General features: G+C 40.3%; 1 protein-coding gene across 2 annotated transcripts in view; it reads left to right on the plus strand.

Moving 5' to 3' along the window:
- PCSK5 (proprotein convertase subtilisin/kexin type 5) overlaps positions 1-14,936 on the plus strand; it is a 246,494-nt gene that overhangs the window by 147,071 nt on the left and 84,487 nt on the right. For both annotated transcript variants that reach the window (XM_040580316.1, XM_040580315.1), the window contains exons 11-12: positions 11,684-11,801; positions 12,861-13,049. In XM_040580316.1, coding sequence (XP_040436250.1) covers positions 11,684-11,801; positions 12,861-13,049 — 307 coding nt within the window. The remainder of the gene's footprint in view (positions 1-11,683; positions 11,802-12,860; positions 13,050-14,936) is intronic.

The following is a 14,936-nucleotide window of genomic DNA, read 5'->3' on the forward strand; positions in this document are numbered from 1 at the left end:
TGAGGGAAAGGCTGTGGATGTTGTCTACCTAAACTTCAGTAAAGCCTTTGACACTGTTTCCCACTGCATTCTTCTGGAGAAACTGGCTACATGTGGTTTGGATGGGCATACTTTTCACTGGGTATAAACTGGCTGGATGTCCGGGCCTACACAGTGATGGTGAATGGAGTTAAATCCAGTTGGCAGCCAGTCACAAGTGGTGTTCCCCAGACTCAGTACTGGGACAAGTCCTGTTTAATGTCTTTATCAGTGATCTGAACAAGGAGATCAAGTGTACCCTCAGTAAGTTTGCAGATGACACCAGTTTGGGGGTGGGGCACGGGTGTTGATCTGCTTGAGGGCAGGAAGGCTCTACAGAGGGATCTGGACAGGCTGGATTGATGGACCAGGGCCAGCTGTATGAGTTTCAAGAAGGAGAAGTGCTGGGTCCTGCATCTGGGCCACAACAACCCCATGCAACACCACTGGCTTAGGGAAGAGTGGCTGGCAAGCTGCCCAGCAGAAAAGGACCTGTAGGTGTTGGTTGACAGATGGCTGAATATGAGCTGGAAGTGTGTCCAGGTGGCCAAGAAGGCCCACAACATCCTGGCTTGTATCTGAGACAGTGCAGCCAGCAGGACAAGGGAAGTGACCGTCCCCCTTTACTTGGAAGTCATGAGGCCGCACCTCAAATACTGGGTTCAGTTTTAGGCCACTCAGTACAAAAGAGATATTGAGGTATTGGACCGTGTCCAGAGAACGGCAATGAAGCTGCTGAAGGGTCTAGAGAGCAAGTCTTAGGAGGAGCAGCTGAAGGCACTGGGACTGGGAGAAAAGGAGGCTTACTGCTCTCTACAACTACCTGAAAGGAGGCTGTAGGGAGATGGGCTCACCTCCCAAGTAACAAGTGATAGGACAAGAGAAAACAGCCTCAAATTACACCAAGGGAGGTTTAGATTGAATATTAGGAAAAATGTCTTCACTGGAAGGGTTATCAAGCACTGGAGCAGGCTGCCCAGGGAGTTGAGTGACCATCCCTGGACGTATCTAAAAGATGTGTAGATGTAGCACCTGGGGACATGGTTTAGTGGTGAACTTGGTAGTGTTAGGTTTAGGATTAGACTCGATCATCTCTAAGGGTCTTTACCTACCTAAATTATTCTAAGTAGGTAGGTGACAACAACAGTTCTGGAAAAGTAAATATATTTTTGGAACAGGCAATCTAGCTATATATACATGATGAAGTCTTCAAGAGATTGGTGGATGTAAAGTCCAAGAGACATGTTGGCACTCACATAGGTAGGCATTAGTCTTACATTAGTTGAACTGGTTAGGTTAATATGAACACTTTTTGCCTTGTACCCCCTACTTGGAAGTTGTTTGAAGTCAGAGCAGTGTTTAGTTTAGCATGGGGAAAGGGGAGAAATAAACCACCTACAATTAATAGCTAGTCTAACAGTGAGTGGAGGTGTCTTCCTGACAGAACATGTATGATAGGAAAATATCTTTGCTCTCAGGAATCTCAAACTATATTTAATTATCATAGGAATCACAGTGTCAATACCAAAACCTTTATCCTTGCTTCATACAGAAAACATTGCTGTAGTAAGAGAAAATATCAGAGGTGGAATTTGGAAATTAAAAGAGTTGAGTAAAAGTGGAGTAAAAACACACGGGTTTTAGCAGCAATCTTTCCTTTCCTTTCCTTTTCCAGCAACCTTTCTAGATTACTTGTTTCCTTCCCACATGCAACAATTCGGCTCACAACCATAAATAAAGTTTTCTTAAGTGTAATATTAAAATTGAATTAGGAATTTTTTAGTGTTTCATATGTTAACTCCAAAGAAACTGCCAGGCTTCTGAACTCTGCTAGCCTTAAGCAAGACCTAAAAAATCTCTTTGGGATTTGGAGAAGGTAGCTGGGAAATATGTAGCTGGGAAACACATTGACTTCTCCAGCCTAGATCATGGTTATTGGATTTTTTTTCCCCCTAGCACAAACTGAGATCCACACAACGTTGCTTCCAGTTGAAAGACATGTAAGATCAGGAATGTATTCATATAGTTCCAGAGAGGGAGACATACAAAGGAGGAGAGGGAATCTCTCGGAGAAGCCAGGGAGGGGTCATTACTTCTCCCAGCCTCAAACTCCTCATTATCAAAGCTTCTCGTTACTCATCGGCTCTTGCAGCACTCTGTTTTCTACTGGCTCTGAAAAGTGAGGAATGGAGCTGTGAATGTAAAGCTGAGTCTAAGCAGAAATTTCAGGTCTGTGTTGGGATACATAAAGAAAAGTAGATTGACATTTTGTGTTACAGTTGGTTGCTTTTCTGGGTTCATATTTTGTGAGTCGAACTTAGACATGTTTTTAAAATGTAAATGACATGGCTCTAGAGCAGGAGTACCAGCACAGAAAAGGCAAAATTAGGTCTTTAAAAATTAGGCTTTAAATTTCTATCACAGCAGCACTCAGAATTGTCACCAAATCATGATCAGCATAGCAGACAAAGGATTTTAAAAGATAGTGCCCCTCCTCAGAAGCTGACAGACTTGATGTCCGTCTGTCCTAGATGTAAAGCTATGCACAATTACTATGCTCTACAGCTCCTAGTATTCCAAAGATTGCCAAGTAGACTGACAGCACTAACAGGATGCATGCCATGGGAATTATAACCTTTAGCTTTATTTTTTTTTTAACAAGCCCAACTCAGACCTTTAACAAAACTCTGTGAAGGATTGCGGGGCAGGGAGGAAAAGGAGGGATAGAAGTCCTCCCCTATGGACTCATAACCTAAGAATCTGCCACTTAATTTTAAATGTAAATTTCTATTTTCCAGTATTAAGGAAGAAGAACAAATTTCCAGTATTAAGGAACAAGAACAAATTTAAAAATTGAATCATGCAATTATCCAAAGCAGAATGTTTTAATTCTAGACAATGAGGAGTGCATTTTAAAATATAACATATAACAGATAAAAGTTATATACATTTGCATGACCTCTTTATATACTAATTACCAAAGCAGTACACTTGTGAGAATGTTCTAGGCAAATATCTTGCCATACTTGTATACATCCATGGCAATGATGAACATCTTATGCATGGCATTGTTCTGTGGTGTTTTTTTTTAAAAAACAAGCATCTGCCTTTGGGAACACTGGAGCTCTTCATTACTGTTGCATTGCTATAGTACATTTCAGTAATTACAAAACTGGCAGTTGTTTTGTTATCAGTGTGTCCAATGTAGTGGAACTAGGATTCAGGCCAGTTGGGAAACAGATCACACCACCTATTATAGGGTATTTTAAGCATTTAGAGAATCCTGTCAGGATGCAGAACATCTAGTAATGATAGGGAAAGATAGGGGCCTACATAGAACCACTCAGATCAGTTAGATGCCTGAAACTGTTTGTAACCATATTACTTTCTCCTTCCAGAAAAATCAGCTACTGGGGGTTGCTGTTAAGTCAGTAGATGCAGAAATTCATTCAAATGCTTGTCTATTACCAGCTTTATTGGTCCAGCTGTCTGTGTAGACTCAGCTTATTGTTTAACTGTAGAAGAATGGCTGCAGAAGCGTGGCCTTAGAATCTCTGAAGATCTGCACAATCCAGGCTGTATTAGAATAGGCCTGTAATCAGAACTGTACTGAAGTTAAGAAGAAAGGTAGCCTTGAGCTATTCTTGAATCCTGAGACCAAGTAATTATGTCGTGCCAACAGGCCGTGGCTGTAACAAGCTACAGCTGCTGGGAAAGCAGGTGCAGGGCCAAGAAAGGTAGGGACCGGTATGGGAATATAGGGAGTAACAAACTACAAGGCTGAAGCACAGCAACACAATTAGCAACATGGATAGAATGCTTATTTTAGTCATGATAATTAGGGGTGTGAGAACCGCGCGTGTTTAGAGACTACTAACCAATTATATTTCTGCTTTACGAATATGCATGTGTATCGGTTCTATATAAGTAGTGTTAGAAACTAATAAAGTTGAGCAAGATGCATAACTCATATTGAGCGTCTTCTTGACTCTGGCAAACCCTTCTTCCAACATTTAACTTCCTTTTGCTTCAGGTTACTGATCAGAATCTACTACATAACTGTATGGGAACAGTGTGAAGTCCACTTAGTTAATTAATAATATCTCTGCTTTGGGGTGAGGTTGGTAGTTTTAGTTCTAAAAAGCACCATCATTATTATTAAGTAATTTGCAAAACACTTCGTTATGACTTTCTGCATATTTATGTTTACACTTCTTCTGCCAGTATCTACTGCAGCCCTGTGCTCACTCAGGTATTAGTCTGCGTGTAAATATCCCTCTGGAACACGGACACTTCTGAGCAGACATAGCTACTGTGTGAGACAGAACAAGAAGAATGTTCTGTGGCATGTGTCTGATATACCTGACAGCACAGAAATGCTGTCTTTGTTTCTACTGCTAACGATCTGTCAGCATTTCCACTCACAGTGCCTTTGACTCATCTGTCATCATCTGTTCTGCGATGAAGCCTAACATAGAGGCTCTCGCCAAAAGATGTGTGTATTGTTTGATAGGGTAAAATGACATTTGGCTACTTCTGAGTTATCAGGGAATCCTAAATGTACTTCTGAGGATAAATTTGCTCCTAATAGAGGAAATGAATACAATTTTCTTAAAAGGTGCTCCATGGTGCAGTCACAAAATGGCTTTCTTTGTTTACAGAAAACTTGCGAGCTCCATATTTTTACATGTATCTCTGTGCTGTTTGGAAAAAAAGAATCCAGCATAAAAAGACTATCACTAGTTCAAGAATTATAGTTTCTATTACTGTAGATGCTCTTTAGCCAACTTTATTTCGTCAAAACTTTTTTCTCCCTTCTAAATGCACATAATCCTTAGATTTATTCCATTTGCATAAACTGGCTCATTTCAAGTGATATAAATGAATGTCTTCAGTTGAGGCTTTATGATTTACAGCCAAAGGCTGCTGCAGAGAAGCAGCAGCTTGTCTGTCTTAGCAATCACCAGCCAGCAGCAGTCAAGTTTTCTGTTTCTATCACAACTCTGCTCCTTCAGAGGCAGAGAAGTAAACCAGTCTTCCTGGTCACTCTGATGAGGTTTTTCAGCAAGGCTCACTGGTGTTCTCTCTGACTCCGGGGAAAATGTCCCCATATGCAGGGCGCAGTAGACACCATGTGCTCAAGGACTGCATTACTCATACCTAAACAAGCTCTGAGAAGTAAATTGGGAACTGATTCAGCTCTTGCTGCAGGCAAGGGAGAACTTGTCATGGCTGTGCTGGGTACACAGCGGTGCTCAGTGCTGACCGTGGACTGTGGGGTGGCTGAATCCCAAGACTAATGACCTCTGCCCAGAGGCTACTGACCCTCATGAGAGGGGTGAAGTGTTTGGGTGGTACTTGCTGTTGCTGCTAGTAGGGTCTGACTCTGATGACCCAAAAGCGTATTTCACTCATAGTCCTTTTTGTCAACCAATGTCTGCTTACTAACCGTATGTGTTCTAAATTCCTGAAGTAGACCAATACTGTGAATGCAAATGTCATCTTGGATTTAATGTTTTAAGATGGTGTGGTTTAGTATTTTTAAGTGTCTCCAAAGTCTCATAGCAGGTGATGCAGTATCAGAGTTACATACAGAAATTACTCACAAATCTACACTGGCTACTCAAGGTTTAACTTCTACTAGCTGTCCTGCTAGTGTTCCTGGGCAATATATATTTTATTTTATCAATGAATAGGAGCTTTCTTGCAGACAGAAAAAAAGGTAAAATCCAGAGGGCTGATCTTTTTTGTCAAATCTATTATCAGGTAAAAATCTATTTACCTGATAATAGATTTGACAAAATAGATTTGAATTGATTTGACAAAATAGATGTGAATTGATCTATTATCAGGCAAAAACATGGTTAGTATTACTGAAGAAATTGTGTGTACTAATACAAAAATCATAAATTGACATAAACACGACTGAAAGCTCAATGAAAGTAATTTTTAAAGTATTTTTTTAGCACCTGGAACAACTCTCCAATGAAGAAAGGCTGAGTTGGGGTTGTTCAGCCTGGAGACAAGAAAGATCCAGGGTGACGTTATTGTGACCTTTTAATATATAAAAGATGCTTATAAGAAAGATGGAGAGAGACTTTTTACCAAGGCCTATAGTGACAAGGCAAGTGGCAATAGTTTAAATGCAAAAAGGGTAGATTTAAATTGGACATAACAAAGAAAATTTTTATGGTGAGGGTGGTGAGACACTGGAACAGGTTGCCCAGAAAAGTTGTGGATGCCCCATCCCTGGAAGTGTTCAAGGTCAGGTTGGATAGAACTTTAAGCAATCTGATCTAGTAAGATCTCCCTGCCCATGTCAGGAAGGTTGGATTAGATGAGCTTTAAAGGTCTCTTCCAATCCAGACCATTCTATGCTTCTATGACTGTATGTTACAGAGGACCTTCAGTTTCTCATTGTGCATCTTTGTAGCTGCCACTTTTAAGACAAGTCTGTTGGGCAGCTTTCTGACCTTGAAATCCCCTGGTGTTATGGTAAGAGTAAGAACTCAATCTTTTACCATCCCTGATAAATAGCTGCATTTAAGGCAATTCTGTGGCGAGGGAGGACCAAGTTTGCTGTTTCCTTTGTCTTTAAGTAGAAGTATTTAGGGATTGGTTCCTGGGATAAAATACAAAAATACAAGTAATGTGCTTAATCTAAAAAGCATGAGGGAGTTGGTTTTACAAGCAAGAATGAAAAAGAATGTTCTTGCATGCTTTTGCTATTCACTTGTGAAACAGTTATGTGTTTCAGAAATAACATCCAGTTATCACAAATTGTTGGCCATAGGTTGACACAAAAAGGGAATATGGCTCAAACAAGATGAATTCTCATTCAAGATCAACGCTCTCTTAGTTATGACATGACAAAACAAAATTAAATCATGTGTCATCGTAAACATTTCTCCTTTTTCGTCCCTTAATTTCCTTTAGACAATTGTCTTTCCTGGTTGAAGCATTTTGATATACTAGGCAAACAACAGAAACTTGAAGTAATATAGAATTAGAGCTTTATTTTTGTAAATAAAATGTCAAATTTGAAAGAAATATTGGTGTAGGTCAGTTTGAGGTATTTATAATATGAGAGTAACTCAGGAGTCTCACCTCTTCTAGTCTTGCTAAGAAACATTTTAAAAAAACACAATATAAGGGGTGTTTTAGGCACCTGTTTTGTCAGTCTCATTTTGGGTGAGACTGGATCAAGATCCTAAACTAGCATAAATGAACAAGTCATCATCATTTACATATCAAACAGCTGAATCTAGTTTAGGAAAGCTGCAAATTTCTCATTTGGCAAACAGAAGCTATTACCATTTCTCTCCTTCTGATTTAGTATTTGATATGTCTATATAAAATATTTATATTTCCAACACTGCTTTCACAGTATAGAAAATTAAAGGCCAAAAATATAGTAGGTAGAAAATATTCTGCAATGTTTTTTTGTCAGATGAGTAAAATAGCAAGGGAGGCTTAGCACCTAAGCTACTGGTGAGACATCTTGATGGCAGGCAATGAAACTGTGCTAACAAATCAAGTTTAGCTGCACTGAGGCGAGGGAAGTGCTGTGCTTTCAGTGTATGGGCCCAGTTTTCCTGGACTCTGCATGATTCTGTCTTATGATTTATCAACACCAGTCGTTCATAATTCTCTTAGTCAAGTCAAGTGGGATGTACATGCTGCCTTTAGATTTTGGGGTAGCTTTACATACTTTTTTGTATATAAATGAGAAAGTTATTGAATTTTCAATAGCAATTTCAGACAAAAACAAAGGGATTATGGAAAAGTTGGGGAAGTCTACCCAGCAGCTGAGCAGGCCTTGATTTCTTAGTACACTAGTAGAGGAATTACTCCTGGGAAAAACAAATGTACTTTAGCCCTAAGTAATGTTATTTCCTTTAATGATAAGAAGAGTAAAGAGATCAGCTAAAACTCACTATTTACTTTGTGTTGCAGGAGACAAGTTTTTCTCTGAAAATTGTCCTGTTTCTGTAAAGCTATGTGTGTGCCTGTGATTTTGCAGAAATAGGAATAGAACAGTTTTCATTGCTTCATGAGTAGAGAGAGGATTCAAGTCCAGTTCTGCCCGTGGCCACCTTGATCACAAGAAGACCATTGTTTACAACCCTTCAGCTCAACAAGAGCAACAGTCTGCTCCATAGTCACCAGCTTACATTGCACCAACCTCACATTCCTATTCTGTCTCTGAAAGGAAAATACCTTCTTACAAAACAGCCCTATACACCTTCTAACATGCCCAGTGATTCCTAGCAACAACCAAGCCCTGTAGCAATTCACAGCAGTGATAATGTAGAGAATGTAAGTGGGTATGTGCAAGGTCCTGGGGCATTTCGCACTTGCCATCAGCTTATCTCACTCTGCAACCATCACTACCTTTCAAATATTGCTTTTCCATCTGGGTTAGCAGAAGAGAGCTCAGTACCATTACCATACAAATCTGTGGTAGTTCCAGATGTTTCCCAGAAGACATTTATGGCCCCATGTGGACACTGAGGTCATTTTTAACCTCTGGGAGAGGCACCCTGGCATACTAGCATATACACGGATGAAGGGGCACAATTTGAAGGCAGTAGGGAAAAAAATCTACTTTCTTCTCTGAGATACATACAATCAACTACTTCTGTTAACTCTGTCATTGTTTCCCAAATTGCTATTATTTAGTCTTTGAAAATTATGGGCCTCTGCTGGTACCTGCATCAGCTAACAAACCCACTAGATCAAGGGCTTTGAAGTGCAAACATTGCAGACAGCGAAATGTCAGCTGCCTGGAAGCTTCCCATGTGGAAGGATTTAGGAGCACCCCTGACTGTCAGGAAATTTTTATTTTGGTGAGAAGGCCTTTCAAGGAAAAAATGTATTTCTGTTTCAGCTGTGGGGAAAAAAAAAACAAACAAATCAGCAGGTGCAGGATTTCTCACTCCCATCTCTCTTCTCATGCAAGATAGTTTAAGCATTGAATCATGGACAATTGACACAACCACATAACCCTGGGTGGTAATTTTTCCTCTTGGATGAAATTTGAACATGATCCTGTCTTCCAAGTAATTTTTAAGGTAGGAAAGATAGAAAGTTCACTCTCTAGATGCATATTTTAGTGTGCATATTAGGGAAAAAAATATACAGGGTGAGGTGGCCTAAAAGCCACTTAAGTTTCCACCAGAAGGTCACCACGTGGTGGTGGCTATGTTAGATGCTCTTCTGCCTGTATTACTGTGTGAGAAAAGGTGAGCTGAGGAGAAATCTGGCTCTTTGTGGGTTGAACACACAGCATCTCGCAACTGGGCATCCTGAGTGCTAACCAATCCAAGCTGCTATCTGTGAGGAACTAAAAATGCATTTTCCATGGTTAGCTCAAAAGATTTTTCCATTCATGAAAATTTAATCCCTCACTGTTTAAATGTAGCATTATACAGAGTAACTGTGTACTGTAAGAGAACATGTGAGTTAACTCTCTTATTCCTCCCACTGTTCTTCAGAGCAGACAGAATTATTATTTATTAAAATTTTAAATATCAGAGCAATACATGCTGTGTAAGAGCAGACAAATGACTTCCCAGACAAATATTCTTTCATCAGCATATGCAGTTTTTGCAAGATGACTTCTAAGACCAAGGAGATTTCCATCACAGGAACCATCTTTCTTCACAGTGAAGTTTCTCCATCTAAGCTTTCCTTGCCCTTTTTTCTGGTTGCCTCCACCCACGTGTAAAAACAGGACATCTCTTTCCCTGTCCGTTTGTTTGTGTAAGACATGAAAGAGAATTCAGAAGGCTGAAGGAGAGCTGAATTAAATTATTTGTATATATATACTCATAGTGTTTCATTTCTGAAGACAGTACCTGCCTCATTTGGCAAAAGAGTTGTGTTAAGTTCTCTCCAAATGAACATTTCCATGCTATGTGCCCTTCAGTTTGGGGCTGAAGGAGAAGGAGATGGGAAGAGAACCAGTTCATGACAGAGTCGTTACGCCTTGCAGTATTTTCCATTGAGGAACCCTCTTCAGCTGGCAGTTTCAGACAGCATTAGATACTGCCATATTTGGAAGATGATCCTTAAGCACTGATTATTTTTATGCTTTGAACTGTTATTTGTTTGACAAGGTTGGGGTTTTTTTGGCTAGAGTCCTTTGAATTCTGGTTTGGCAATGGATAGAGGCTGCTTTTTCAAACCCTCTACAAAGTGCAGTTGGAAAGACTTACACCATGCCTTGTCGCATTACTGATTAAAATAACACTATGTTTTTCTGAGGGCTTTCTGGTAGCACGCTCTGTGGTAGCTAGCAAAACTGGGTTTTTAATATTTGTGATCGAAACTCCTCCCTCTGGAAGCTTTTTTCTTTCACCTTCTCCTGTCAGAAATTTACCAAGAGCACCAATTCATCTAAGTAAAACACCATGTCTAGTAGCTCTTCTAATTCATCAAAATCCATTTGCAAGCTTCTGTTTTGATTGGAACAGCAACCAAAAGCATACAACTGATTCAGTAAGTGAAACCTTTAGCCTTTGTGAACTGCTGGAACTCTTGAAACACATACATCAAGTTAAGTACTCTTGAAATTAGAAAAAAGTGAAAGATACAGAATTGGCACAAGTCTGTTGTAAATACTTACCTTCTAGGTGTTGGGCATTTGAAAATTCAGGTTTTTTGTATCCTTAAAAAGATGATGTTTTAAAGCCTTCTGCTTGAGTAGAAGGCATTCAGGCATTAAAATTAAATTACTAGGCATTGGGTTTCTTGCAAGGGGACCATTATTGGCTCAGCATGGCATGAAAAGCAGATGGAGGTGAGGATGAAACATCCAGGAATGAGCATTGACAAAGTGCTAATCTCCAGGCATGGATGCTTAGTACCACAGTGTGTGCAGTGTGTGCAGTAGGTAATATCAAGAGGTCAACAGCACTGTTAACAGCTCTTTCCAGCACTAACTTCATCTGCAGATCTACAAAGGAGGTAGAGGAAGGAGCTTTTCTGACATAGATGTGGCATGGGAACCAGATTGTCTTTTGGGCCCTGGCCTTCAAATACCATTGCTTTTCACCTTCATCACACAGACAGCTTTAGGGTGTTGCTGGATCTAGCTGGCTGGCTGTCCAGTGGCAACCATATTGCATACAAAAATAGGAGAGCATCCACGTGCTGCTTATACTCGTGGAATTTAAGAGCACACAGCAGTTACAATAGACAGTCTGTTCCTTCTTAAACTTATTGTCTCTATTACCTTCAGTGTTTATGTACCTGCATGTGTTTGGTATTTGAGTAACAGAAATAAACCTCCTCTGGTTCCTTACACTTTTTGACAGTATGTCATACAAGAGGACTGGCTGGGCACGTGGACAAAGGGTAATCAGAGGCAACTGTACTTCCTGGTGTTCTGCAGTTCTGGTCCATGCTTGTCATGTTATTCATGGCAGTGTTATTCATGACGGTATTTGCTGCTTCTGTAATAAAGCAGTGAACAGATTCAGTGAATGAATTAGATATAGTCATTATTATTTCTGTCAAGGACATTTTTGAGCTTTCTGCGAAAGCAAGGAAAAAGTAGAAAAGAAGCAGCTCCTCTTAGGGTGTGAGCCTCTGGAATCAGTCTGTGATGAAAAACAAGGTTTTATGCTGTAATTGCAGCCATTCTTTTTGTACCTTGCAGTGAGCCACCTCTATGGATTTGGACTGATGGATGCTGAAGCAATGGTGATAGAAGCAGAAAAGTGGACAACGGTCCCTCCACAGCATGTGTGTGTGGAGAACACGGATCGGCAAATCAAGTAATACCCGCTGCCAAAACTCTTGCTGACATAAACTTATGGAGAGAAATTGGGTATAATTTACCCCTCCCTTGCACTGTGTGTAATGTGTCATGTTGAAAACTATACTGGGGATCTCTGCCACCTTCACAGATGCCACATCATTTGCCTGTAAACATTGCTTCCCTGTAGTGCTTGGAAAAAGGCCCTAGTGTAAAAGGCACCCCAGAAGTTGAAAGTGTAAAACAACTAGGCTGGATAATGATTGATTCTGGTGTAGATCATGCACCCAAAGAAGAATGTTTGGTTGAGTGCACTGCAGTCACTTTTGTAAGATGAGTACCAGTCCAGTATCTAAGAAGCAAATACTCTTTCATTAAAATACTTCATGATATCACCTCCTTCAAACAGTTTCAGGAGAGTCTCTAGCTCAGATGCAAAGACTAAACTGGTTTCTGCTTGCTAGGATAGGGTCTGTGTAGAACCAGGTTTAAGACCAAAGTTCTGTGTGTGCACTCTGGACACAGAGACAGCATCAGTTATAAGGCACACTTGCAAAACATTAGGATTATTGTTTGATAAATATGCCTGACAGCCTCGATCCATAACTGGCATAGTCTGCAAGGATGTCGTGCCAGTTTAAACCGGCTGAGTTAGATGCCATTTGGTACAGTTAACATGCAATACTTGCTATTACGTAAGCAAGGACCATGGCTATGCCAGGCATTTCCTGGGGCTTAACAACCAGCTGTGATCCCATGACAATCCCAACAATTCTCAGCTGGCCACTAATCCGCAAAAATGCTCTGTCCCAAAGGCTTATTCCTATTACAGGTTTTTCAGTGTCCTCTTTTAGCATGTGTACACGCTTAACAGAAAGCCAGGTAGTTCCCATTAGCTGCAGCAAGATAATTACCATGATGATAGTTTCAGCTCAGAAGTGCTAAAACAGTTAAAGCTACTGACTTCTCAGAAACAATCGTCCAACACTGTCATTCACTACTAAGCAAAAAAGATGCAGTTGTCTTATTTTACAGAACAAGCAAGAAATGCTGATGTTGTTTTATATGCTTGTTATAGGACAATACGACCTGACAGCATTGTCCGTTCAATTTACAAAGCTACTGGCTGTTCAGATAATCCTAACCACCATGTGATCTACTTGGAGCATGTTGTTGTACGCATCACTATTACTCACCCTCGACGTGGAGACTTGGCAATTTACCTAACCTCTCCTTCTGGAACTAGGTCACAGCTCTTGGCCAACAGGTATAGTATGACAACGCAACTTCACAGTCCACTCAGCATGCACAGCCTGCACTGAAATTGCAGCATCAGCAAAGAACAGTCAAGCTGTTACAGTAGGTTTGCTGGCAGACACAGACTAATTATTTTTTCTGAGAGAGATGGGGATAGTGAAGCACAAATGAACTTCAGTATCTTTGCCTTTATCAGTAGAAGACTAGGCTGTAAAGCTGGTGAAGGACATCATCTCCAAAACAAATATTAGCCAATTTCAATAGTCTTGTGTGTCTCATCAAGTATTAGATGCTGGAAAATGTGAAGAAATAATAATAGGCTTAGTGTTACAGAAAGAAGTTGAATGGAAGTGTGTTTCTACATACTATTGGCACTTATTTTTCATTTTTCTCCTTTCTTATCCTTTGTTCACTAGTAATAAAAATCTGACAGAAGAGTAGCTCTCTACTTCTATTTTCTTTAAGCTTTGTGAATATGGTTATGACTCCCAATATTACCAATTTCCATATCCTTTTTTTCCCCTTGCATATTGAAGTAGTATGTTCAACCCATCAAATGCTCCTAGCAGAACAATGCTGAGAAGTTGCACTAGTACTTTTAAATTAAAGGGTCCGTTTTTAAACAGTCTCCTCAGTTTTTTAGAAGTCAGCAGTTTCCTTCATCCCACAGATCTGTGATGGATACTTGCTTGTCCAGCCCCTCTAACAACAACCACTAAGAAATAGCAGTCCTTTTTCTCATCCCATCACCTCTGTGTTAGGTTCTTGGAGAAACTGTGACACAGCATCAAATTGCCTTTTCCCAAACTGGGCTCACCCAAGTATCACTTTATCCAACGCAGCGTTTCCAATATTAGTACAATTTCAATCCCTGGATATGAGATGCATCATTAGTATTTATCCTCAGCAAACTGAAAGACTTCCCAGTGATATTTCTATTTCTCTGGTCTCCTAGCAGAAATTTTCATGGAAGAAAACACTGGCAGTCCTTCCCAAATAAATCTTGCTAGATCATTGATCAAGAGCACTGACTCCTACCAAGGATGGTTAAAGCACTAAGAAATCCCAGAAATCTTCCCAAACTCTACCCCATTTCCAAATGTGCAAATAAGTTACTATAAGAAATGCTTCTATACTTCTCCAGCTGGCTAGAAATCTTACTATGGGACCATAGTATGATAGGAAATTATTTTTCCTTGGTGACTAGCAGATTTAGATGACTGTCATTTGGCTGTATGCAAAACATGGCTCCCACGCCATACTAATTGGTGTTATATATCTCAGAAACAGCAAAAGCTGCCATGTGTTGAAACCTATATTGTGAGGGCTCTTCTGCCATCACATTCACATCTTCAAAAAAGTTTATATCCCCAGTCCTGCTCTCCAGGACTTTTAATGAATTGGGAGTGGCCTGATTTCCAGACTGCTTCATCATCCACATTCCCCTAGTCAGATTTGCTGATATAGTGACTATCTCACCTGGAGACTTGTGTGTCTTCCTGTCCCTCAGTGGCAGGACTTCTCTTTCCTCTTGAAAGGAAGGACCTGGTTTGGAGACAAGCGGAGCTCAAAGGGACTTGGTTCTGATTGAAGTGTGAATTCACATTTCCATTAGAGATTAGGTTCATTTAAAAGAAAAGGTCTACTGAAAATACTCTTCAAGCTGTAGACATTAATTCACCCAATGGAGAGAAGGTTGTCCTGGAATTCTGGGGCCCTCTAGAATATCTCCTGTGTTTCATTATGAGTGTTCTCAGTGTCTTGCTGATAAAGCCCATGGGCACACACATCTGTGGATCTCCCTGCTATGCTGAAGAAAGACTTTGTCCTCTGCTGACCATTGCAGAGGCAGACTTCTTCCCTCTAAGTGGTTATGAAACAGGCTTTTGTTTTTCTG

Source organism: Falco naumanni, chromosome Z (genome assembly GCF_017639655.2).
Source record: "Falco naumanni isolate bFalNau1 chromosome Z, bFalNau1.pat, whole genome shotgun sequence".
NCBI classification, from domain to species: Eukaryota; Metazoa; Chordata; class Aves; order Falconiformes; family Falconidae; genus Falco; species Falco naumanni.